We start from the raw sequence: 25718 nt of genomic DNA on the forward strand, positions 1-25718 counted from the left end.
CTGGTGCAATTTTCCTGGCAAATTCCTATTTCCAAACAGCAGTCTGTTTTCATGTTCCACTGTAAAATAGCTCCACACTGCAGACTCTACTCGTCCACACTGCTGCCGACTAGAAATAATGGCTATAAATGGCACCTTGTGGACACCAGATGGCGCTCTGAACACAGTGGGTAAAATTGGGGTTAAATAGCTGGTATCCAATCCATTCAAATGTTCCTGGATCAGCCCTGATCCCTAGTTTTATTCATTTGTTGCTTTAAATATTGTAAATATATTTGAAGAAGGCTGGTGTCTAGAATATTATAATATTAGCAAACGTGATATAGTAGTATTTCACTCATTTACACTAAAACTGAGGTTTTGGAGACGTAATAGCTTTGAACAAACAATCCCCCATGCCTACAGATCTGACTTTTAATTACTTTTTACTAGAAATATTAGTGAACATTTGAAGCACATTGTTAAAAGATGAATATCACAAGGCAAAAAAGTCCAGTGTTTATGAGTCGAAAGGTCGTAGTGGTAATTTTAAACATATACATAATAGACAGCTCTTTTTCCCTGGATATTCCGCCACATCTGTCGTTATCTTGGCAACACAGCTGCATCTGGTTTACCTCAGAAAACACCTAAGGTGAAAACCGGCCAATCGGTTCTTATCCAAACTGGCTAACTAAGATTTACAGGATACACACAGGATAGAACAAAGAAAAATGAGGCTTTTGCAATGTTTCAGAGTGAGGTGAAGGAGCCTCAGGATCAGACTGATGAGATCTGTGGAGCGAACAGTGGGCCTCATCATGAAAACTTTGTAAAAGCATAAGCAAACTGTGACTAAATTACCAGCAGTATAGACCTTCCTGAGACCTTCCTCCAGACTCACGAATGTGGCGTAAACCCAAGATCTCAAAAATCTCAGTTTTAGTGTAAATGAGTGAACTACTACTATATCACATCTTTTCTAATATTGTAATATTCTAGACACCTGCCTTCTTCGTATACTTCTTGGTCGCCCACCCACACACACTTTCTCTCTCGGTAACTCTTATTGACCCTTCAGTTTGTCTTATAGACATTTTGATAGAGCCGTCTGATACAGGCAGCACAAGCACAGTACCGCGGGTATATTGCTACATATTGCAGTGTGCGTCACAGGATATTGATGAACACACTGATGTACCTTCAATGATTGTTTGGTGGGTCATGTGACTAGCTTGATTAGCCTTTCTCACTGATCTAAGGTCGGCCAGGATGCTTACAGTAATCAATACCAACTTTTCCGGTTTGTTAAAGGGCTTGTTTACATGTTGCAACTCATGTTGTAACTCATGGTGTCAAGTATCAGTACTGCAAAAGGTTACTATTGGAAAAGCAGTCATTAACGATACATTGTGAATCGCTAATAGATAAGGACCAAGGTCAAAAGTATTGGGACACCTGCTTATTCAATGTTTTTTTTTTCCTAAATCAAGGCTATTGTTGGAGTAACTGTCTCTACTGTCCAATTAAGGCTTTCTACTAGATTTTGGAGCATTGCTGTGAGGATTTGCTTGTATCCAGCGACAAGAGTGAAGAGCTGTATACCCTTCTAGCCCACGCCAGGCATTAGGCATGGTGCCAAAAGGTTCATGTTTATCTGCTCCAGTGAGTCCTAGTACTTCTCTACAGGTACTACACAAGCTGTGTGTGTGTGTGTGTGTTGTGTGTGTGTGTGTGTGTTTGTGTATTTGCACACCTGTTTCAGCAATGGGTGCAACTTAAAGCAGCTAAATGCATTCATTAGAGGGGGGTGTCCACTAACATTTGACACATAATGTATAGTTTTTGCTAGTTTGTTATATCGTACACTGTTAATTGCAATCATCATCCATTACCTGGTTTGGTTAATCAGTGCAATTTATAAGAAGATTGAGAAGAAATCTAGAACCAAACCCATGTTCTTCTAAAAATTCTTCTTAGTGTGCTTCTAATAAGCACACTTACTAAGCACACTTATTCCCCAAAGAAATGGTTTTAAACTGTTTACTCAAATGCCTAAGACCTATGTGCAGCCCTGTAGTCTGAAGTATATGGAATAGTGATCTGGGAGTGCTGGTCTTCATGTAACCCCGCATTTGACATGCGTCACAAATGTAAACAGGTCAATTGGATTCTTGACCATAACAGTCAATATAAAAAGCACTGTGTCTATGTGTGTGTGTGTGTGTGTGTGTGTGTGTGTGTGTGTGTATTTGCATTCTCGGTGTCCTTGTAATTTGGAGCAGGGTGGGGGATATGCGCTGATGCTGTAGACTAGTGACTTGTGTCTTTGAGTGGAGGTTAATGTCTTATTTCACAGGCAATGCCTTAGGGCCTGCAGATGACAATAGAGCCCCTAGTGGATGATATGTGTGTGTGTGTATGTGTGCATGTGTGTATGTATGTGAGTCTATGTGTGACTCATTTTGCATAGTTCTGGTGCAGATGGTACAGTTGGTATAACTCTTGGATCAGCAGATTGACTCTGAGTGTGTGTGTGTGTGTGTGAGTCACATTCTCCTGTGGAAAAGTGCACTGCTCTGTGTGTCCTCAACCCTACCCTTCAGTGCTCCAGTGCTTCTGCCAAGATCTCTCAGGGCACCATGTCATATACACCATCCTGTAGGCATTGTTCTTTTCTGTCTGTGTGTCAAAACAGGTTCTAGTTCTAGTGTTCTGGTGCTACTTTTGTCTGGACAAAAGTATTGGGACACCTGCATATTCATTGTTTTTCTGGAATCAAGTATATTAAAAAAGAGTTTATCGTGCTTTTTAACTTCGTGTGAGGGTTTAAAAATGTATGCAGTGTAAACCATTCAGCCTCTCCATTTTTACAGGCTCTATAGTAATTGGACATAATTAGAAAGATAAGAATTCATTTTAATACTTGGATGCAGATACTTTGCAGATAGGGACTGTAGGAAATCTGGAACCCATGGACATGCTGAGTTACCATGCTGAGTTTCCTCCCTTAAGATGCTTGGCCAGACCTACTGTAGTCATTATCAGTTTCTTTCTGCCTACAGTTTTGTCTTCAGTAAGTGAAATGTGTGCTAAGTTGAATGGAGAATGGTGACTGACTCTGCCATTAAGCACTTAAAACCTAGATTTATTATTCTGTACTAAATCCTAATGCAGAAACTGTTGTGAATTGTTTGGTTATTCTTTTTTTTTTTTAAACATAACTTGTGGAGTCCCACTGGGTTTTATTTTGGGGTCTATGAAATGTTATGATGAAATGTAATTACAGTAATGTGGTTAAGAAGTGTAGGCTTACATACAGGGTTCTAAAGGATTAATAAACATTTTATGCCTTTGCTTAAAGGAGCTCTTGAGTTGCTTTTGTTATCTTTTTGAGTTATCAGTATCTATTGTTTATTTTCTTTTCAGAATTGATCTGAATCTGAGCTGAATGGGTAGCTCTATACACTTCGGAATTCATCTTGCTTTTTACTGTTAGACTGATAATGTGCAGCAGTCACATTATCAGTCAACACCAGTGATCCAGTTCAACTGGCAGGCAGACATGATTGTGCCGTAACAGTGAAACCTTTTTATTTCTTTTTAAATGAGTGGTATGCGGAATATTTTGATGAGTAATCACATTTACAAATTTGTAATACTATACAAAATTTCTTAATGATTAATCGAAAAATCATTTAAAATGACTGATATACTAAATATTTTGATGCTTAACTGAGTTATTAGCTGAGTAATATATTGAATTTTATTGTGACTAATCGAATAATCCATTTTAAATAACTAATAAATTGAATATTTTGATCATTTAGTAATATTTTTCATGATTCAGTTCCCTGTGCCATGTGCCTAGGGTACTTTATAGCCAAGCTATTGGCTAAATAAATACTTGACTAAACATTGACATGCAGTGCTTTCCTCTGTGGAAGAAATTGATGAATCATTGCATTTATGTCAACAAAGTAAATAATTATGGGCAAAATAATACAGCCCGGACAGTGTGTAACATTTATGATTCACCAGTGTAGATTTGCAGTAATATGCTGCAAGGCTTACCACAGTGTGTTGCAATATAAATAGCATTTTGTTGATACCTTGTGCTCCTAGTGCTGGACCAATCATACCGGCTGTGTTGGGGTTGAGTGGAGCTGTAGGCAGACTGAGGACTGATTGCTGGACATGATGTATGAGCCTCACACACACACCGGACTACCATTTGGCCCTTATCTGTCCTGAGTATTTCATCAGCGACTACAGGAAGGGAGGGAGGGAGGGCGGGACAGAGGGAAAGGAGGGAGCGATGGGGTATGGAGGCGCAAGTGAGAGACTGCATATGTTTGAGAGAGAGAGAGAGAGAGAGAGAGAGTGAGAGAGTGAGCGAGTGTCGCTTGTGGCATGTATATGTTTATGTGCTGATAAGTGAGTGTGTCTGTGTATCCATGTGAGCATGTGCAGATTAGTGTGTTTGTGAGAGAGAGTGAGATTGTGCCTGTGTGTTATCAGACACAGAGCGAGAGAGAGAGACTGAGACATGTCTATGGGTAAAACTCACTGTGTGCTATGGGCTGGGCTCAGCAGTGTGAGTTGTGGATGGAAGTGATAGAGTGGTGGAAATTTCCCCTCATCCAGCTCTTGCTCAGTGGGGTAGCTACCCCTCTCTCTCCCTCCCTCTCTTTCACCCTCCCTCTATCTCCCCCCTCTCTCCATTGCTTCTCTCTACTCTTGGTGCAGTGCTGCAGTCACCACACTGCATTACCTGTTCTTGTGCCACCAGCCCACCTCTCCTGAGGTAGACCCCAGCTCCCTAACTTTACTCCCACAGCCAGCACAGCAGTCTTAGGCCTGAAGACTATATGTGTGTCCTAAAGGGTTGATTATAAAGCTGTAATTATTGATATTTTAATGCTTACGTATTAGTAAAATACTTTTTAACGATTTAATGAATTTGAATGATTAATCGAGTGATTGGTTTTTAAAGGAGTAATAAACTAAATATTTAAATGATTCATTGAGTAATATAAGTAATATGTGTGTAAAATGAGTAATATACTCAATATTTCTATATTTAATTCAGCATTCTGAGGTTTTAACTATAATATATATATATATATATATATAGATATTTTGATATATTTGATATTTTTATATAGATATTTTGAGAATTAGTTAAGTAAAATGTGTAATATACTGAAGGTTTTTAAATAATTTTACTAACCAGTCAGTAAATCATAATCAACCAAACAATAAGTGATGTGAAATTGTTCAATGTTTCAAAAATGTTTCACTGGGCTATATTTTGGGAATGTCCTACTTTCTGGAGGCAGTTGTCCATTTCATTTTATGTCAATTTCATATTTCTATGACATTAGCAAAGACTATTACATTTATAATTTGTAAAATGATTTCTCCAGTTTGCTCTACCTGCATGAGAAAGAAATATATTGTTGGCTGGTCTTGCAGTTCCTAAACCTGTTTTGGTGAAACACTGGGATTCCTCTTTTTTGGTGGGTAGTAATGACTGGCCTTTAAGCTATTGGACATCCCAGCGGAGCTCTCAACAACTCATACAGTTTTGATGAAGCAAAAACACTAGAACTAGAACTAGAGTTTTTCTTGCGGTCAAATTCTTAATTTTCCCCAGGAGAGTGAATCCAGAAATGTTTGTTTGTTTATTTATTTATTCATTCATTCATTTGTATTTCCTTTCTGAGGGGGGGGGGGCGGGTCTTAAGAAGGTTTAGGAAAGTTAGAAAGAGATTCTATAATTGTTATATTTGTTTATGATTGAAAAATAATTGTCTACAAAAAAAGAAATGCTTTACTGAACAAAACTAGAAAGCTTTTAAAAAAGGGCAAAACAATTAAATAGAAAAACAGAAGTTTTAATAAAAGCTGTTTTACTGCAATATAGAGCAGCAAGATAATTTAAAATATGCGTCATTATCACACAAATGAGCAACTACTAATTGCCAAGTCATCTGAAGATAATTTTAATCAAGTAACTGTATCAAGTAATTGATTGAGTTTAATCAGTGAATCACGATGCCCCTGGTTGATCATTGTTGAAGCTAATCTGCTCAAATCAGTGTGTGCATCCAGCATGTAGGAGTTAAGCTCTTCTGTTATTGTTGCCTTGACAGTAGTGGCTAATGTCAGTGTCTTTCAGTCCATTAGTGCTGCTTATCAGCCTGTACTGAAATGAGCGTGCATTCTCTTACAGCTGTTGTTCAGAGGGTTTAATAGCAGTGCCGATGCTGATGGACAGCAGTGTGGATTATCTGCTGACGCGTTACACAATGGGCTATAAGCAATGGCTTGTTTTTTTTATGTACAGCAAAACTCAAGGACAGCTCTGTCCTTCATGACTCATGGGAGCTTGCGCATGTCTGTAAGTGGAAGATTTACAGAACCAGGCACCAGTTTTGAAACTCCATCTCACTGTATTAATTTTGACCAAATTCCTTTGACAGAAAATTATTCACATTGCTTGTTTAAGGTGGTTGTAACTTCAGGCTTCTGCAGATGGCATTGCATGAGGATATTCGGGCTATAAACACTTGCGGGTGTGTGACGGGATTCATAGATTGAGAAGAGGTGGTACAGTGCAGGGAATGTCTCGTTCGATGTGTGGAAAATGGGTCGCAGTTAATGATTGGCTAAAAGGAGTGATTGCATTCGGGTGTGCCAAAGGTTGTAGTGTGAAGGAGGTAGCTGAATTTGCAAGTGTATCGAAGCATATGGTCATACTGATCTACCAGCAGTGGCAAAAATTTTGTCCAAAAGACAAAACAAAGCAGACCGGGAGCGCCGATGGGATTAGTGAATGTCTTCTAGCAGTCAGGTCAGACGCAGGTCCTTCTGAACGAACACTCCGCAGGGAGCTGCAGCATATGGAGCGGAGTGGCATGCAAGGGGTCTTTGTGCACTTTTGCTCATGAATGGCAAAAATATCCTGTGGACTGGGATTTCTGCCACTGCTGAAAGACCAGTATGCTTCGATACATCTGCAAACTAGTTATAGCCCAATACTCTTTCTGCAATGCCATGTTCAGGAGCCTGACGTTACCACTACCTTAAACACACAAGATGACTATTTGACATGTGCATTGTTCCTGTCATGAAAAAAAAACTTGCATTTCCAAAATGAATTTTACAGAAGAAAACAAAAGCCTTCTTAATTTACATGAAAAAAAGATTTTATTTCAAGTAATTGTTAGGTATTTCTATTGGTCCATTCAGCATCTATGTCAAAAGGGGGAAAATGTAGAGAAGGTTTTTGCATAACAGCAGTGATATAAGGCCCCACATCATTGGGCTGGGGATGAGGGAAATTGCATTGTGTGGAGTGGTGGAGAACATTAAATACATTTTCGAGAAGGTGCAGTTCCAGAGGTAATCATATAGATCATCACTGCCTCTTGATGCTGAATACAATCAATTTTTTACAGAAGCATTCAAACATGTGCTGCAAATCAGAGAATCAAGCTCTCTATAAATTTTTGCCAGAAGCTGTATATTAATATTATATATATGAATATAATTATATTCAGCATCCATTAAAGCTCCGTTATAAGGTATCTGGAAATAAAGTTGTACTGTAAGCATCAACTGTTTATATTTATCTTGAAAACACATTTTAAGCATATATGTGTAGGCATTGACCTCATAATGTCTTTTGAAATTATGAAAAAAATACGTTCAGTCAGGTGTATAGAAACGTTTGACGTTTGACATATGTGTTGTAGCTTTCAGATCTATGCGTGGGTACATAGTTAATTAGCTGTGATGTTTTCTCAGTGACGGAGAGTGGGGGAATGTTAACCTCAGGCAGTGAGTGGCCATGCTGATGGGTAATGTGCTGGATTGTGCATATGTATGTATGTGTGTGTGTGTGTGTGTGTGTGTGTGTGTGTGTGTGTGTGTGTGTGTGTGTGAAGCAGCGTATCTCTGCTTCAGTAAGACTTGGTTGTGTTTGTCGTTGCAGAGCATCTTTGCCCAGTTCCAGTTCAGCAGTGAGAAGGTGCTGCCGTCGGACGCTCTACGCAGTGCTCTGGCCAAAACCTTCCAGGACGAGCAGCGCTTCCAGCTGGGCATCATGGACGACGCTGCTGAGTGCTTCGTAAGACTCTTTATCCACTTCCGTTTTGTGTTTCCCTGGATATCACACATCTGCTTAGCACTAATAAATAAAACAAATGTCATAAGCCCAGAAAAGGAACACAATTTTGTTCTTAATTTAGTCAAAAACGTAATCAAACCTAATAATGTTATTACTAATGATCAACCTGTACCTGTTTTACATATTTAAAGAGGTATTGTAATAGTGGTAAAACCCAAAGTGTTATATTAACAGTCAAGATAATATAATATTAGTTATTACATTACATTATTAGATTTTTTTTTTTTCATTTTAAACGGGCTTTTACAAGTGCAGGTCAAGCTTTGAGCCACTCCAAGAAAAACACACTTTACACAAGCATTTCTGGACAAGCTGGGAGATACAGAGTCACCACTGGAAAAGAAAGAAGCATGTGGTCTGAGGCGGTAGAGTAATATTACAAGATTTTACACAAATATGACTTGCTACACAGTTCTTGCGAATGTTATACTGCCTGTCCAAAGGTACATAGTGCAGTTAGCAGCCGGCCAAACCCGGAGTAGCAAAAATAGAGACGCTGTTCTCCTAATTACAGGTCAGTGAAGCATTGTCACGGTTTGGTGGAGCTTGGAGATGGAGGTGGACTTACGCACAGGATATTTATTAACAAAGAACAAACAGGCTTAAAGGGAATACGAACTAGGTAGCAATCTAAACACAGACTAACAAAAGAACCAAACAAAAACAGAACCAACAGGTAAACCAACCTACCAAGTACTGAGACCAACCAAGGAAACAAACAAACAGAACAAACAGATTAAGCACCCATAACAGAATAGAGACTAACTAACAAAACAAACAGAAACCAAACAAGCACTAAGATTACCAAATCAATGGACACACAAGGAACACCTGGGACTAACAAGGGGGTGTGGCTAATGAGGAGGCACAGGTGGGAACACTGGCGAACAGGCGGGGCTGGGACTGACAAACAGAGCAAGATCAAAAACAATAAGATCATTGAAACAAAACAAAGGGACAGGCGTGATAAGGACAGACATGAACAGAGGCCAAACAGAGGCACAGATTATGAAGTTGTTATTTTGATGTACAAATTAGTGTATAGTTTTTTTTTTGCATTTTTGGGTGTTATTACAATATAGAGCAACACTGGTAATCTTACCATCTCTATTTCTTTTAACAACACTGAAACCTTGACTATTTACTGAGTCTTGTTTTCATAAAAACTACTACTACTAAGCTTTAAAAGAAGATCATTTTAATTGAGGCACTTTACAGAGAACAAAATATGTACTCGACATGACATACAAAATATAATTTATGTTTAAGACACCTTTTACACTGTTTAAATGAAGTGTAATATCTGTAGCACTTAATATTGTATTTCTCAATAATGTGATAAAAACAGAAACGTCACAAAAGTTTACCCTTGACTCAATCAGTATTTTTTAGTTATTTATTTAGTTAAGAAAATATAATATGTTATATAATAATTCTAGTATAATTGTAATGCTAACTATAATTATATAATTATTTAGCTAGCTACTCCCTGTTCTTATGTTAATGTTAGGCTCTATGTGGTGGTTGTCATTATCGCACAAACCAAAATAATATTTTTTCTTCTTTTTTTCAATATCCGATCTAGCACTTCTGCTATTGGTCCAGATAGCAAGACTGTATATTGGATTGGTGCCATCTCTGCTGTTTCCTATTTTTCTTTTATTACTTTGTCACCTCTTCTTTGTCCTCTTGTGCAGGATCCTCTCTCCCTCTCTCCTCACCCTTCACGCTCCCATTTCCTGTTCTTTCTTTAAATTCTGTCTACCTAGATCTGACATCTAACAGATGTTTATCTTGTATGTGCTGCTGATTGTACATATACGTATACTGTGGTCAGTTTTAGAAATGTGGGCGGGGAAGTGTGGGCAGGTTGGAGATCACGCAGGGAGTTAAAGGAAGTTAAGCTGTTGTAAGTGATGTTTAACTCAGCTGGGGGGTTAGCAGGTAGTTAGCAGGTGAGGCCTTTTTATAGATGCAGGAAGTAATTAGAGCCATTGACACTTTAACCTAACCTCTGCCTTTGCAAATTGGCAGTAATTATACTATTTCTTCAAAAAGTTCACACATCCAGGTTTCTGTACATGGTGAAGAGGTACAAGCCACTTAGAATGTAATGTGATGTATTGTAATGTATTGATAATAATAATAAATATTGTACACAATTATTATTAGTGTTAATTAGGTGATAACTTTAGGTGTTGATGCCAAAATGTATGTTTTAGTGTTCTCATATGGATTGGTAAATTGTTCAGATGACCTGCCTATTGTATTCTCCAGCCTACACAAACATACACACTTCAGCCTTCATTTATTTTTTCCATTCAAAACAGTAATTAACTACAAGTTACTCAATTTTCAGGAGATATTTGTGTATGAAGACAAACAAGATGATATACATAATAAAAAAACAGGCAACTGGAAGTAAGTAAAGTAAGTAAAACAGAAGTGTATAAAGCTAGAGGAAAGGAAAGATGCTTAAAATATAAAGAGAAACCGTGCAAGTCCCAGTAGACCACCAAATCAGATAAACAGTGCCTAAAGATTTGTTTTTGAGAGAAAGCAGAAAATCGAGCTCCACTCTCATTTCAGAAAACATCCACGGGTCTTTCTGTCCATCATTCCACTGTGAGGAGACGACTCAGCATTGTGTGGGTCTAAAATGATGTGGAGCTCCTCATACAAAACAACGGACAGACCACCCCTGAGTCCACACCTCAATATCACTGAAAGTGTTTGAGATGCACTGCTGATACACTTTATCCTATCAAATTAAAATCAGAATTTGGTCCAGAAATGCATGTGTAAAGCATGTACTTTGGGGCTGACTCAAAGCGGGGTTACACACCCTGACTGACTTGCTCTCTCCAGGATGGGTAGATTAGTAGTGCTTTCTCCACACATCACTCCAGTGCAGTGCTGGCCAGCACTGCCGTCTGCTGGCTGATGCTGATGCAGGCTTTCCTCCGAGCGTATTGGTTGCCTAGTGACGTTGCATCAGTAGCAGTTCAGAAAAAGAGGCGGTGGCTCGGTGCACAAGTGTTGTAGGAGCTGCGTGTCGACCTTTACCCTCCCAGTGTCTGGATCATTGCATGTGATAAGGGGGAGAATATGTGTGGGTTGGGTAATTGGCGATCCAGATTGGGAAGAAATTGGTAAAAAAAATTGGTAGAAAAATGGTAGAAAACAGAGCAGTTACAAAAGTTGGGACCTTTCCGGTGATGTCCAACACAGCCTGGTTAGACTGTTCTATTTCTGTGACAAATAGGCTACTAAAGAGGAGTTTTCATAGGATTGTCCGACCTTGGCTACAGCTTAGGCTTTGGAACACATCTATTATTAAATAAATGACACGGGCTGGGGGGGTGGGGCCTTGGGTGGTCTGGAGGAATAAGGCGCTGGGAAGGCGCTGGTTCAATTCCCGGTTATGCTGCTAGCCATCGGCAGCCGAGGCCCAGAGAGGGCATGATTGGCCTTGCTCTTTCCCCCACAACACTTTGCAGCGGTGATGGCTGTCATTGGCGTCTGTGGGCTGGCTTGTTGGAGCTGGGTACACGGTGCTTCCCTCCAGGCACATATGAAAAATGAGAGGGCGTGTGGTAGTCCGCACGATGGGGGGGTGGGGGCGTCTTGAGGGTTATGCATGGGTTGGGAAAATTATATATGTATATAAACATTACTCCGGCTGCAGTCTATACCTGAATTGATCACTCCTGATGGTTTTTATCAGGGGGGTGCATGAGGTGCTCCTTTAGGTAGTCCAGTCTTCTCTGCCCTGGACTCCTCTAATCCACAAGCCTGATTATTCACCTGTTCTTGATTAAGGCACGTGGACTCTGTTTATCTAACATTTATGGTCTTAAAGGACACACTGCTTAAACATCAATACAGATAATTGCTTTTAAGCAAATAAGCACTTGAACGATCATTCACGGCTGAGCAGCTGAGCTGCCCAATCAAGATAACTCGTAGAGAGAGAGCCTCTGATTGGCTGTGCCTTAACTAGCCATTTATATGCAGCAGTACTGTATGTATCAGGACTTTTCCTCTATAGATTTGAGAGAAGCGGCACCGCTCTCCCTTCCTCCAAGGTCATAAAAGGCAACATCATCAAAGTGTTATTTAGTTCAATTAGCAGCTCTCCAGTCGCTCTGCAGCGCAGAGCCGTTCCTGTCCCAGTATTTTTAGCCGAGGAGCTGTTGAATCAAGCTGCTGCTGTGAATTCTGTCTTTATTTGACTGCCTCATTTATGAGGCAGAGGCAGGCGCAGGGCCAAGCACTCGTCATGTCCTCTCTGCACGTGGAGGAGGCGGGAGGCTGCACATTAGCGAAGTGCTAACTCTTCATTTCCGCTCTTCTCCTCACGCGCTCCACACATCTGCACTGCTGCGGATGAGAGAACTCCATTATTGTGTGAGCAGGAAATGACACGCGCTTTAGGCGGCGATGCTGTGATTTTTCATACACTCTCTGTGAAGTGTGTGTAGAGGCAGGGCAGGCTGTGTGTGCAGGCGGGAGCTCTCTGCTGTGTGTAATAGGTAATGAAGAATGGGAGTCCAGCGCGTGAACTGGCCGCTGGGCTGGGTGGAGGATTATACAGAGGGAGGAGGCTGGGCGGGGACAGTGATCACACAGATGAAAATGGGAGAAAGGGAGCAGTACAGTCTGACGAATACGTGCACCTTTATCCTTATCCTTTATCCTTACTGACACTCTCTCTCACACACACTCACACACACAAACACACACACACTGTTACTTTTTTCTGTCCATTTATTTTTAACTATCTGCCTCTTTCTTTATAATTTCTATTTGTCACATACTTGCACAGTACAACTAGCAGTGAAATGCCTTGATAACCGTCTGCTCACATTAAAACAATAGTATAGTATAGAATATGAAAGTCTTTTATAATATATCTATCTATGTGTCTATCTATCTATCTATCTATCTATCTATCTGTCTATCTATCTATCTATCTACCTATCTATCTATATATATATATCATTATAATATAATACTATAATAATAATAAGCATATAATATATAAATTGTACAAAATACAAAAAATATGTGCTAAGAAAGAAGTTTTTTTCCATTACTATATCATATACCTTTTCCGTTTAATTTGAGCTACATTCTTTCTCTTTCCCCTTCTTTCCATTTTCGTTCTCTCCACACTCTTCTCCTTTATTTTTCTCCTTTCTTTCTTTCTTTCTTTCTTTCGTATATATTGTATTCTTTCTTATTTCTTTGTTTTCATATTTCTTTTTGTTTTTTTTCTTTCTTGTCTTCATACTCTCTTCTTTTTCTTTCCAGTCGCTGCTCTTTGTCATTTTTCCTTCTTTCTCTTTCCACTTCTTTTCATTTTCGTTTTCTCCACACTCTTTTCCTTTATTTTTCTTTCTTTCTTTCTTTCTTATTTTCTTTCTTTCTTTTTTTCTTTCTTTCTTTCTTTCTTACCTTCCATTTCTTTTCTTTCCTCTTGCCCCTCTGTCTCGCTCTCTAGCTACACAGTTCTGTATTGGCGTGTCAGGCACCAGCGGCGTGATCGATTGATTTTAAATTTGTTCAGCCAGGGAATCAAAATGACTCATGAAATATAGATGTGTTCTTTTCCCTTGATCAGATTAACGTGAAGTGAGTGCTGACAGTGAAAAATGAATAAACGACGCCGACTGCACAACTTGGTTGACACGCAAAGAAACACATCTCCCTCACACACTCACGCAGTGTGCAACTGCACAGGCCCAATACAAACCATCTTAGGCTTTCTCCGAACTTCAGGCAGACAGCACGCACACGCTCCCTCACACAGAGAGAAATGTCAGATGTCTTTTTTCTTTATAGGAGAACCTCCTGATGCGTATCCACTTCCACATCTCAGATGAGACTAAAGAGGACATCTGCACAGCCAAGCACTGCATCCCTCACCAGAAGTTCGCCATGACGCTGTTTGAACAGGTCTGTAATGGCTGTGTGTTTCCTCTGTCGTTACTCTTTTTCCCTTTACTCAAAACTCCTAACAGCTGATGAACTCTCTGTCCTGGGATAGGGGGTTACACATTTCTGTGAAATTATATCATGCAGAAAAGGATCTAGAGATCAGTTAAAGAGCCTTAGAGGTTTAGAGGTTTTAGAGTTCCCCTTTTGTTATTCATTAGATTGACATTGCATAATCATTTAAGCAAAATTACATAATTAATTATGTAGTTAATTATGGGCTTCATTTAATTCAGTTTCATTCTGCATTAACTGTAGACTCCACACATTTCTTTGTTATAACAAATACATGAACAGTGGTATCTAGTGAACGTCTAGAATCTGCACTTCTAACAGAAACCATCTGATTGTTTCAAGTAAATTTTAACTTTAATAGAAGTTAATGTTAAGTCACTTTTTACATTAAGACTTTAAGTCAATTGCGATCATTTTTATTGATTTTTCTGAATTCCTTGTAGGATTGCTAGAAAGGTCTATTAAACCCTTGTTGGACTGCAAAAACTTTTATGAGGATTTAGAGTCTGGAGTGGTGGTGCACTCTTCTACTGTGCAGCATAAATATGAGCTTCATGGAAGAATCAGCAGAAGGAAAACCCCAAACTTAAGCATCACAAGTTTTTAAAGGAACATTTTTAATGTCCTGTGGACCACTGTGGTTAAAATATACCTTTTTATGGATGTTTGGTGAGTAAAGGATGCTGAATCTTATGAAATGAAAACATTTCCAACTGTTGAGCAATCATCGATAGTGCTTTGGCCTTGTGTTGCAGCCAGTGGAACCAGCAAATTCTGTAAGCAAAAATAAAAAAGAGGACGGTGGAAAGAGGATGGCTTCTACAGCAGCATAATTGTCCTAAACACACCTTAAAAACACAAAAGACTACCTTACACATTATTGACAATCTGTAGATAGACCCCATAAGAGGAGTTCATGCAGGAGAGCCCAATATCACAGAAGTAGAAGGGAAGCAAGGAAGAATGAGAAAATCTATACATGCTGGCCATGCAGTATGTGTTTGTTGTGGCATTTTAATATTTTTTGTTATTTTAAAACTGTAAAAGATGGAAATCTTGCTTAAAAGATATTAAAAATCACGTCATATTATACTTGTTTAACTATTCACAGTAACAGATATTTTGGCCAGGAGTGCTCCAGGTTTTGCATGCCGATGTACGTGACACAGTAGAACAGTGCACATCCCCATCCACATCCAAAATAAACCATGACCCAGCACTTGAAATTCAGAGTGTGTGACATGGTCCAAGTGTAAAACATGCAATGACGCTGATTTCTCCTGCAGTGTGTGTGCAACAGCTGCGGAGCTACGTCAGACCCTCTCCCCTTCATTCAGATGGTACACTACATCTCCACCACGTCTCTCTGGTAAGTGGAGCGCTGTGCTGTCAGCCTAGTCACACGCACCCACACACTCACACTCACTCCCTCACTCACGCAGCTGGCAATTCCTGCGGGAACCACACTTCACTGTTATTGGTTCAATTTAGCATGAGCAGCAGAAATGATTGGGTCTGTCACTGTTGAGGAAGACCCATGTGATGGTGTATGCATGGCAGGTGAACTGTGCAGATAGAGAAAATGCCACATTATGGGCATTTTTTTGTCAGCGGAGTGGGACTGAAGGCTGAGTAAGGGAGAGTAGATGCTTTAGATGATGAGAGCCCTGGTAAGATACTTGGCATGTACCCAGAACTGCAATGGGGGTGTAAATTATATGGTATTAACTGTCAGTGCTCACATCAGGGCTATGAGAGCCATCCAGTAGAGAAATGTAAAGAACACCTCTGCTGGAAGTACTCACACATACCTTAATACTCACTCACTCATTCATTTATTTACTCACTTCACTTGTACTGAGGTCCAGCAGCAGGAATAATTAAGCAAGGCTGAGACATTGCTGCTGCACTATGTAACTTTGGTGGACAAGCTTGCTGCACAAGACCTCTCATCTAAAATGCATAAGGCTGCGTAATGCAGGAATATTTGTATAAAATCCTGTAATATTACTCTGCTGCTTCTTTCACTGTAGATGCTGATTCTGTACCCCTCAGCTTGTCAACAAATGCTTGTTTGTACCATTTGGGGTGGGTGTTCAAGTGCGGTTTGTATCTACGGAAGTAAATGACCCTCCGTTATTAACTGTAGGGGGATCCCAGGAGAAAAATACCAGTTCTCTCAAAATGCTATTTTAGGTAGTCCAAGCGTATTAGCATGCTTGACACTCCACAGAGAGATAAAAAAGGTATACATTGTCACTGATACACAAAAATCTTTTGTTTTTCACATTTTCAGATTTGGTGAATCTTTCTTTTAAAGAAATCTCCATGTTTGAGATAAAAAATTTGGAGATATGTGACAGCCACGATAAGCTTAAATATCAATGTATGCCCATCTGGCCACTGGTGTCAATAGACTGTGGTCTGGTTTGGTTAATTGTAGGTTGAGACATCTACCAAACGTCACATGTCTACATCTTATTGATGTCAAATAAAAATAATTATATGAATTTCAAATTTCAAATGAAATTCAAACGCTGATGGATGTTGTTATGTTGCTTGTTGTAATTACAATTAAACGTCTGTCTAATGTTGAAGCTTGTTGTCAACCCAGTATTTGGGATAAGTAGCATTTAATGTATGAAAGTTGGGTTTTGATGTTTTTGACGTCGTCTGTCTAGTATTAGAATCCCAAAATCTTTCTGCCACCTGGAGCATTAAGATATTAGATAGTATTAAGATATAAAGTAAAAACATACAAACATCAGTGACAACTAAGGTATAATAATATATAATCTATGTTTCACCAACTAAACAAGCTTTGAATTCATTAGAAAATGAAGCAGTAGCCTAACCAATGCACACTAGACCAGCTCATAGAACAAAAAGTAGGAATGCCAATCTGTGGAGGGTACAGTGTTCCAACCTTCCTCTTTCTGAGTCCACCTCTGGCGCTGGGCCTGCACTGGGCCTGCACACACTCTGTCTCTCTCTCCCCCCCCACCCCCCCACCCCCCCTCTGTCTCTCTTTCACTCTTTGCCAAGCTTATCCAAGGCTGTATCTCCGTGATGCTGACATCTGATGTTATGGCATTAGCTACGATCACCACAGCCCTGCTGAGGCAGTATCTCTTTTGTATTGTATGCACCCCTCAAACACACACACACACACCCTCACTCACCGTAAATTTCCTGGCGAGAGTGCACTGTTTGACTTAATCAGCTGCCGTTAAGGGACTCCAATAAGAGCCCTCAGTGCAGGTGTTAAAATAAGCTATTTTCATAGATAAGCTCTCTAGGAATTCAGAGCCTTTCATGTGTAAAATTTCCTATTCCTTCTTATTTGCGATCTGCTCTTTTCCCCCTTTCCTTTGAGTCTTTGGATGGTACTCACTGGGACTACAGACACAGCGTTCCTCATGGGGTACCTGACCCAGCCCCTCAGTTATGTCCATTCTATTGGACATTGGGGAGTGTCTCCAGTGTTTAATTAGTATACATGTGCACTCTTAAAAGAGGGAGGAAGCCAGCCCCCCTTCTGATACGTGAACCACTTTTGGTTCCATGAAAAAGATGGTGTGGTGTAAAAATAACTTCTTTTTTTTTTATTAGTGAAGAACCTTAAGTTATAGAATCAAATGTGGCACCAGCCCACAGTGTAAAAAAAGTTCTGTACCACTTAAACATTTTCCCTAGAACTGGGGGAACTTCATGCCAAGAACATCTCATTTTGTGTGGTTGTGAATGAACGCTGATCCTCCAGCACTTGTTTCATCACTAGACTGAGAATAAAGCTAGTTTGCTGTTCAAAACCTTAGCACTGAAATCTACCTCTGTATCCCACCAGGTGGATTGCTGTGTCCTCACCAATGATGGTAGGGCTAAGAGGTCTCAGTCATATGAAAAACACACCAAGTGAGCTATTGAGAGAGGCTGCAAAGGAAAAGACTCGTCTTTTGACCTGTATGGCAGACAGACCACGGCGAGATATGTTCAGTTCAGTCCTTCAAGCATGGTGGCCACTAGAGATGCCTGATGTGTGCTGAGCTTTGAGTGTGATTTTCTGTACACTAACAAATAACCCAGTACTTTCTGTGAATCACACACACACACACACACACACACACACACACACACACACACACACACACACATTCATACACTTACCTTTCTATGTCTAGCCCATCCTCCCTGACACAAAAAGCAGACACGCACTGCAGTGGATCGTGTGGCTGGCCACGTGTGCGTGTGTGTGGCAGTAAGTGATAGCACAGAGTGTTCCCTCCCTCCTGTGTGCTAGATGCCTGCTCCCCTGATTCCGGCCTGTGGCACTTGCACAGGAAAAACACACCAGAAAGGTCTCAATTCTGTACATGTTGTTATTTAAAGATGCCAAAGAATGCATTTACTGAGTATCTTAAGTTGTTCATTGATGTAAAAATAGTAAATACACTATATGGACAAATGTATTGGGACACCTAATCATTCATAGTTTTTTCCAAAAGCTTTTACTGCTTTTGTTGGAGTAACTGTCTCTACTGTATAGGAAAGGCTTTCTACCAGTTTTTAGAGTATCACTGTGAGAATTAGTGAGGTCAGGATGTTGGATGATCACCACCCCACCTCATCTCCAACTCTCTAATACCATCACCACAGCTCAGTGCGAGGTGGCTTTATACCCCCTGGTCCGTGTCTGGCATTATGCATAGGTTCATGCTCGTATACTTAGGAGAGTCCTATTATGTTGGCAGTTCTGTGTGTGTGCACATTTGCACATCTGTGTCAGCAGTGGGTGCAACTTAAAGTAGCTGAATGTATATCATAGAAGGGCTGTCCACAAACATTTAGACTTAGTGTATGTAACTTTGGTTGGGACAAAAATGCCCAGATTTTACAAGCCAATTTACAACCCTGTTGTTTTGTTTCAGAAAGAAAGCCTGATTTTCCTTTTAAGGGGAGGCTCGTCCAAAAAATAGTTCTCTAGATTTTTGTAGGGTCTGGTAGAAATGATTGTTAGCCTAGCACCCAGCTAGTATCCAGGTAGTTTCATTGGCATCCCTGCCTTGCTCTGGGGGTGTAAATATAATAAAATTCTCAAAAAGGACACAATAGTGTTTGAGGTTTACAATATGTAACTTTTCAGTGTACCTAACTGCTATTATATATTTTTTTCATTTATTCATTTATGGCAGAAATCACAAATCTGTAAGGAGACATTCACTGACAGTGGAGATTCAGGTACAGTTTAACGAGAACCAGCTCAACCTGTTCCCCTTATTTCCTAGCGAAAGTCATGTAAAGCTAAAGTCATGTGTATATGATTAGCCACTTAAAGTGCAGGCATATTATTTTTTTGTGTATTAACTTTTTCAGTACATGTTATGAATGATTCCGCAGCTACTAGGAAACTAATACCTAGTGTGTAATAATGTAATGAACTGTAATGAACTGTAATGGGTATAAGGAAAAGCACTTCGGCCATAAAACCCAAGTCAATGACATATAGAAGAAGTTGCAGTGTGACCAAAAAGGCTGAGTACAGTTAAATTGTCCGTATTTAACAACTTTAGATTAGATATAAAATTAGATATCATATGGCATGACCACCATGGAGAAACGAAAGAACCGACATTTTAGAATTTAGAGTGATGAGACTGTTAAAGCATGATGGCCCACAATGTGGAGAAGTGCTGAGTGAGGAAGGATGTGGTGTGAAAAACGGTGAACATTGTCACCCTCACTCAATGAACTTAAATCAGTTCCAATTGCTGCCACATTTCACCCAGCGAAAGATACAAATTGCCACTTTTTCATCATTAAATGGTTTCCCGAGCATTTCAAATAATGGAGCTGTTAAAGGAAAATTACAATGCACTCGTACACATGGAGCAGCAAGGACAACAGGATGGATTAGCCATTCTGCATTTTGTGTCGCGTGATTCATAAATAATTCCTGATTGCCCCGGTGTTTCACCCTGTTAATGCCCATAATCCTCGGAATTGTCCATTTTAGCATCTGGAATTACAGATAGGAATGGAATTGAGAGGTGACCTGAAATGATGCCACCCATCCTTGATGATGCACAGCTTTTTCCTTGAGATTGATGCTGAAATGAATTACATGCAACACTGAATCTCAGAATATCAACACTAAAAAATAATGATATTATTTATTAACACACTTTTCTACTTTTTAACACACTGTCTGTAGAGACTTTTTTCATTTTTATACCAACATAAAATCCTACTGATGATTAATTAAAACATTTCAGTGCTTCTTTAGTCAAAAATATTGAAATGCGTGTATTTATGGTAAAAATCACAAATCTATAAAGAGACATTCACTGACAGTGGAGAACCAGCTCAACCTGTCTCCCTTATTTCCTAGCTAAAGTCATATAGCTTAGATTTAAGGGTTTAATGGAATATATATATATATATATATATATATATATATATATATATATATAACATTCTGAAGTGAAACTGTGCAGCATCACATCTGTAATTGGATCAGGAAAAAGCAAAAAGAGAGTTTTGCTTAAATAAACCCCAGATTGCATTAGAACAGATGCAGGTATCTACAACAACAACTTCACATTTTAAAGAGAAGAGCTTTGGAGATATATTATTGAACATAGTGATGTACAATCACAGCTGTTTGTATTAATGTTATTTATATTTATTAGAATATTGGTGTTGTGCTGAGCAATACTACTCTACACATCCAAATAAACAACTTTTTCATTCTAATTTTAACAGGTTAAATCTTTTGCAAAAATTCTCCGAAAAGTCAATACAGGAGAAGTACAAAAGTACCTTAACTTTTAACAGAAGTTAAAAAAGGGATTTTTGTAATTTTTGTACATGAAAGTTTAATGCAATGCAAAGAATAACAACACAAATGTCCATAACCTTGAATGGAGGGAATGTAAAATTTTCATTAAAAATAATAATAATTTCAAGCATTTCTATTGGTCTGTTCATCCAGAATCATTTACACAGTGTACAGAGCAGCTAGAGGCTTCAAACCATGGAGAAACTAAAAAAAGAGTTCATCCTTTTGTTGGAGTAACTGTCTCTACTGTCCAGAGAAGGCTTACTACTAGATTTTGAAACATTGCTCTGAGGATTTGTTGCATTCAGTTGCATTCAGTGACAAGAGCATTAGGGAAGTCCAGATGTTGGATGATCACCACCCCACTTCATCCCCAGTTCCCCAACTCATCCTGAAATATTAAAGATCACAGTTCCACTGCTCCACAGCTCAATGCTGGGGGGGGGGGGGGTTAATACCCCTATGGCTCACACCTGGCATTAGGCACAGTGCTAATAGATTAATGTTTATCTGGTCCTATTCTATTGGCAGTACTTCTCTACAGGGACTAGACAAGCTGGTAGTGTGCATTTGCACATCTGTGTGAGCAAAAGGTGCAACTTAAAGTAGCTGAATGCATTCCCATGGTGTCCACAAAAATATGTTCATAGAGAATGTGTGTGTGTGTGAGTACATTGCAGGCAAAGTGATGTTTCAGTTAATGGATTTATTAGCTGAAGATGTCAGTACAGAAGTACGTAAACCTGCACAAAAATCAGTGTATCGGTGTGTTCTCTCATTTTGAGGGTTAATTGGCAATTCTCCTGTGAGTGCAATCACAATAGGTAATGTAGGACAGAGACAGCAGGGTTTGACCTGTCTGAGTGATTGGAGCCAGCATGTATATCTGTGTGTGTCTGTGTGTGCGCGCACAGACATTGTTGATCCCTTGGGGGCCTGTCTCGGCACATTTCTCCCTCTCATCAGGACATGCTGACAGCCAGGCCAGTACAGGAGATATGCTTCTGAAATGTTGAGATATGCTATCTTGCAATGCTTAGAAAAACATTAGCCACTAAAACGCAGTGATTTCAGTGCAGGCCTGGAGGCTCCTGTCCTACTGCAGGTAATGTGGAGATGGATTATAGATGAAGCATGGCCACACTGGCTTCTTATGCCTCCCGGGGAATACTAATCTGCTGAGAACAAGCACTTTATACAGACATGAAGTTATATCTGACACGTTTATTAGATATGTTTAAACTGAGAGCATTCACTTCTCCTGAATGGGTGTAACTCTGCTGACAGCGTGATCTGGAGGATTTATATGGTAATGATTTAGGCTATCCTTTCAATTGAGCACACAGTGTCAAGTGGGCAATAAGGGCTATAATTGGAAATGCTTTATAATTTGCAATGCAGGTGTGCGTTTAATGTACTATGTTTTATTTACAGTTATTATTGCAGTATTGTTCCCCTTTACTTTACATAACCGATTAGAGGTTCACTGAAGTGGGAATGGTGGGCTGATGTCAATATCCAACAGTTTCTATGTGCAGTAATGCCAATAAATAAATAAATATAAATAAATATAAGAGAGTTATTTACAATAAAATAGTGTAATTTATACTACAGTTGCAATGCAATGTTACAGTTACAGTGCAATGTGATTGGCTGAGCGATGTTGGCTAGTAGTGCCAGTATTGCACGATACTAGTTGTCTTACCAATACCAAAACACACGTAACCTAGCAGCAAACATTGTGGTCTTGTTTGGGTTCATACAATTGGTTGATGTTAGTCTTCAACTCAACAATGAATCTTTCACATTGTCTGATCTTGCTGTCATGGCAACGGAACTATTTTTTAAAACGTATTAGCCAGCGTATATGACATTAGTGCCTATACTATATTTATGTCCCAAACTGCGCACACACCAAACACACAGGCACAATGGGTTTAAGACGGAGCAATACACAAGTGTTGCCAGGTAGGTAGGGTACATTGTGTGTTTTGAGGCATGGAATTGGATCAGCCAATCAAAAAAACCCAACACTTACTGCCCAGATAAGGAGCTTTTTTAAGTTGTACCTTCCCCTTAATCCCCCTGAAAACTACGTCTCTGCTTTGGAGTGTATCGATTAGTCCTGCTGGTACTTGAGGACACGTGTGTCTCTCTGCTCCTCTGCTGCAGTAACCAGGCCGTGCGGATGCTGGAGTGCAGGGAGAAGCCCACGCCGGACATGTTCGGGGAGCTTCTCCGCAATGCCAGCACCATGGGGGACCTGCGCAACTGCCCGGTGAGCATGCGCGTACACACACATACACGCGCACACACATTTACACAAGCAATTACTTTATCCTTCACGCTTCCTCCTGAAAGCACAAAGGCTCTTTTTTGCTGGTGTTCAGAGATATAGCTGGCTGCGGAAACTGCCCAGTCCTGCTGACCAGCTCTTTGTCCACACTGCTCTCCAGTCCACACGAGTCTGCTAGCTTCAGACAGACACAGCAGGAAAATAAAAGAGCTCTTTTCTGCTGTCAACGTTATTCCAAAATTTCACTCCCTGCTAATCTCTGTCGGATTAGTTTAGATCCGGAGATGAGAATTTAGTCCAGTTTCAGTGGTAATTACGTGTGTAACTGCTTAAACTAGTGTCCTGAATTGCCCCCCCCCAACACACACATACACACACACCTCTCCTAGGCCCCCCCAAGTTGGTTGAGCTGAGATGCGTGTGAGAAAAGCTCTATAGCAGTGTTGAGAAGAAGCCTGACCCAGCGTTGAAGTTGAGGTCTGTTTCTGTGGCTTGTTGGCGCTCAGTGTGACAGGCTCAGGGGCTCTCATTCAGGCTTTTGGCTCATGGGACACTGGGTGTTTGTCCTTTTGTATTAGCTAGTCACTGGTTGTTCTCTGTGTGGGTATTTAGTAGTCACTATTCTGTTTAGTTGAATTGACTTAAGTAATAGTTTGAAGGATCGACTTATATAACATTTCTTTCAATACACTTTTACTTAAACTCATCCATCTGATATGATCCTATTATTTTTTATTTCGTGTTTTATTTTCATTTTAATTGTATTTTTCTATATTTATGTTGGTTGTTTATTATTTTATTAAGATTTTTTATTTCATGCCAATTTAGCCATTCACACTGAGGTACTAATTCTCTTTTTGGGCTGGATTTTATTCTTTTCTGTTAGTTCAACAGAACTACTCTGCTGTTGCTCGCATGTCACTTTCCAACTTTAGTAGTTCATTAGATCACCACCATAGAGGAACCAATTTTAACTCCCCAAAGAAAAGTACAAACTGAATTAACCCATAAATTCAGTTTGTAATTAGTCAGTAATTAACTTAATCTAACGATTAAATTATTGCTTATTCTAAAGGCGCTTTTGTGTGCACTAAAGTGCACTGAAAATAATTTAACCATAATAAGAAAATAAAAGATCTCTCTTAATGTCAGTATAATATATATAGTAATATATAGTAATCATCTCTTAAAAACACACAGTATTCACTTCATGGCATCATTCTGCAAACACATATACCTCAGTGTTAATAGATAAGCCTTGTTTTATGGCATAGCAACCCTTTACCTGAAATGGAGTATCAGTATTTTCCCTGAAATACTAGACCTAAAACTTAAAATGGTTATAACTTAGTTTCACTGTGATAAAATGTAGTGAAAGTAACCACTGGCAAATACATTTTAGCATCAGTGTAGTGCAAGGAAAATAATTCAATTGATTTACAGGCAGTAATGGATCAGAATCAGAAATACTTTATTGATCCTAAAATAAACACTCTATAAAATAAAATGTAAAACAAAAAGAGAACAAATTAAAACATGTATATCAATTATATGAATGTAGTAAAGTGGCAAAGTGCCAGTAACTGTGTATAAAGCAGTTGAAATTATTGCACCTCTGAGTTATTGCACACATATTAAAATGAATTTCAGTTCTATTATTATTGCACATATGAACAGGATAATTTGAGTATTGCACAGATGAACCATAGTGTCACACATTGAGTAATAGAGTTTGATGGCCACACATAGGAATGAACTCCTGTGGTGCACTGAATGTGCTCCTGTGTCTAATGTTAGTTTAACCTGTTCTTTACCGTTACACGGCCAATATAGTAAACAGCAAACAGCAGTGTTAGATAACACATGGTGCAACATTACATTACCATAACAGCAGTTACTTTTATCATGGGGCAATGAAGACACAGCTTTACAGTGCTGTCTTGTTGCCGTCATTACAAAGCACTCTGGGATGCTTGCGCCACAAGTGCACATGCATATCAGTTCTGCTGCTGTGAAAATCCATCTCCACTTTGCAAAGCTTACACACTGTTGGGTGTCTGTCCAAAATACTCCCACATTATAGATGCATGTGGGTGAGTTTGTTTAGCTGCGGCTAGCTCTCCAGAGAAATTTGGATATCGTCAGTGGACATGGCCATCTTTGCGATGCACCAATGCACGGCGGCGTATTTACATAATCTGTGACGTTGATTAGGTCGCCCCATCTCTACTAAAGGATCTCAGCATGTATGACCCTATCTCTAGGTTTCAATGGCGATATGTGAGGGTAACTGACATGCAGGGCGAGTTGCTGAAATGCTGAAAATGTTGATGTTGAGCCAGACTGTTCTTTGCTGTTGCTATCTGCTGTCGGTTACTGATAAGTATGTTCAA

General features: G+C 39.5%; 1 protein-coding gene across 6 annotated transcripts in view; it reads left to right on the forward strand.

The window, feature by feature from the left end:
• usp54b (ubiquitin specific peptidase 54b) overlaps positions 1-25718 on the forward strand; it is a 134904-nt gene that overhangs the window by 79392 nt on the left and 29794 nt on the right. For all 6 annotated transcript variants that reach the window (XM_072667213.1, XM_072667216.1, XM_072667218.1 and 3 more), the window contains 4 exons: positions 7982-8116; positions 14024-14137; positions 15478-15560; positions 23202-23307. In XM_072667213.1, the coding sequence (XP_072523314.1) occupies positions 7982-8116; positions 14024-14137; positions 15478-15560; positions 23202-23307 (438 nt within the window). The remainder of the gene's footprint in view (positions 1-7981; positions 8117-14023; positions 14138-15477; positions 15561-23201; positions 23308-25718) is intronic.

This window comes from Salminus brasiliensis, chromosome 22 (genome assembly GCF_030463535.1).
Source record: "Salminus brasiliensis chromosome 22, fSalBra1.hap2, whole genome shotgun sequence".
NCBI lineage: Eukaryota > Metazoa > Chordata > Actinopteri > Characiformes > Bryconidae > Salminus > Salminus brasiliensis.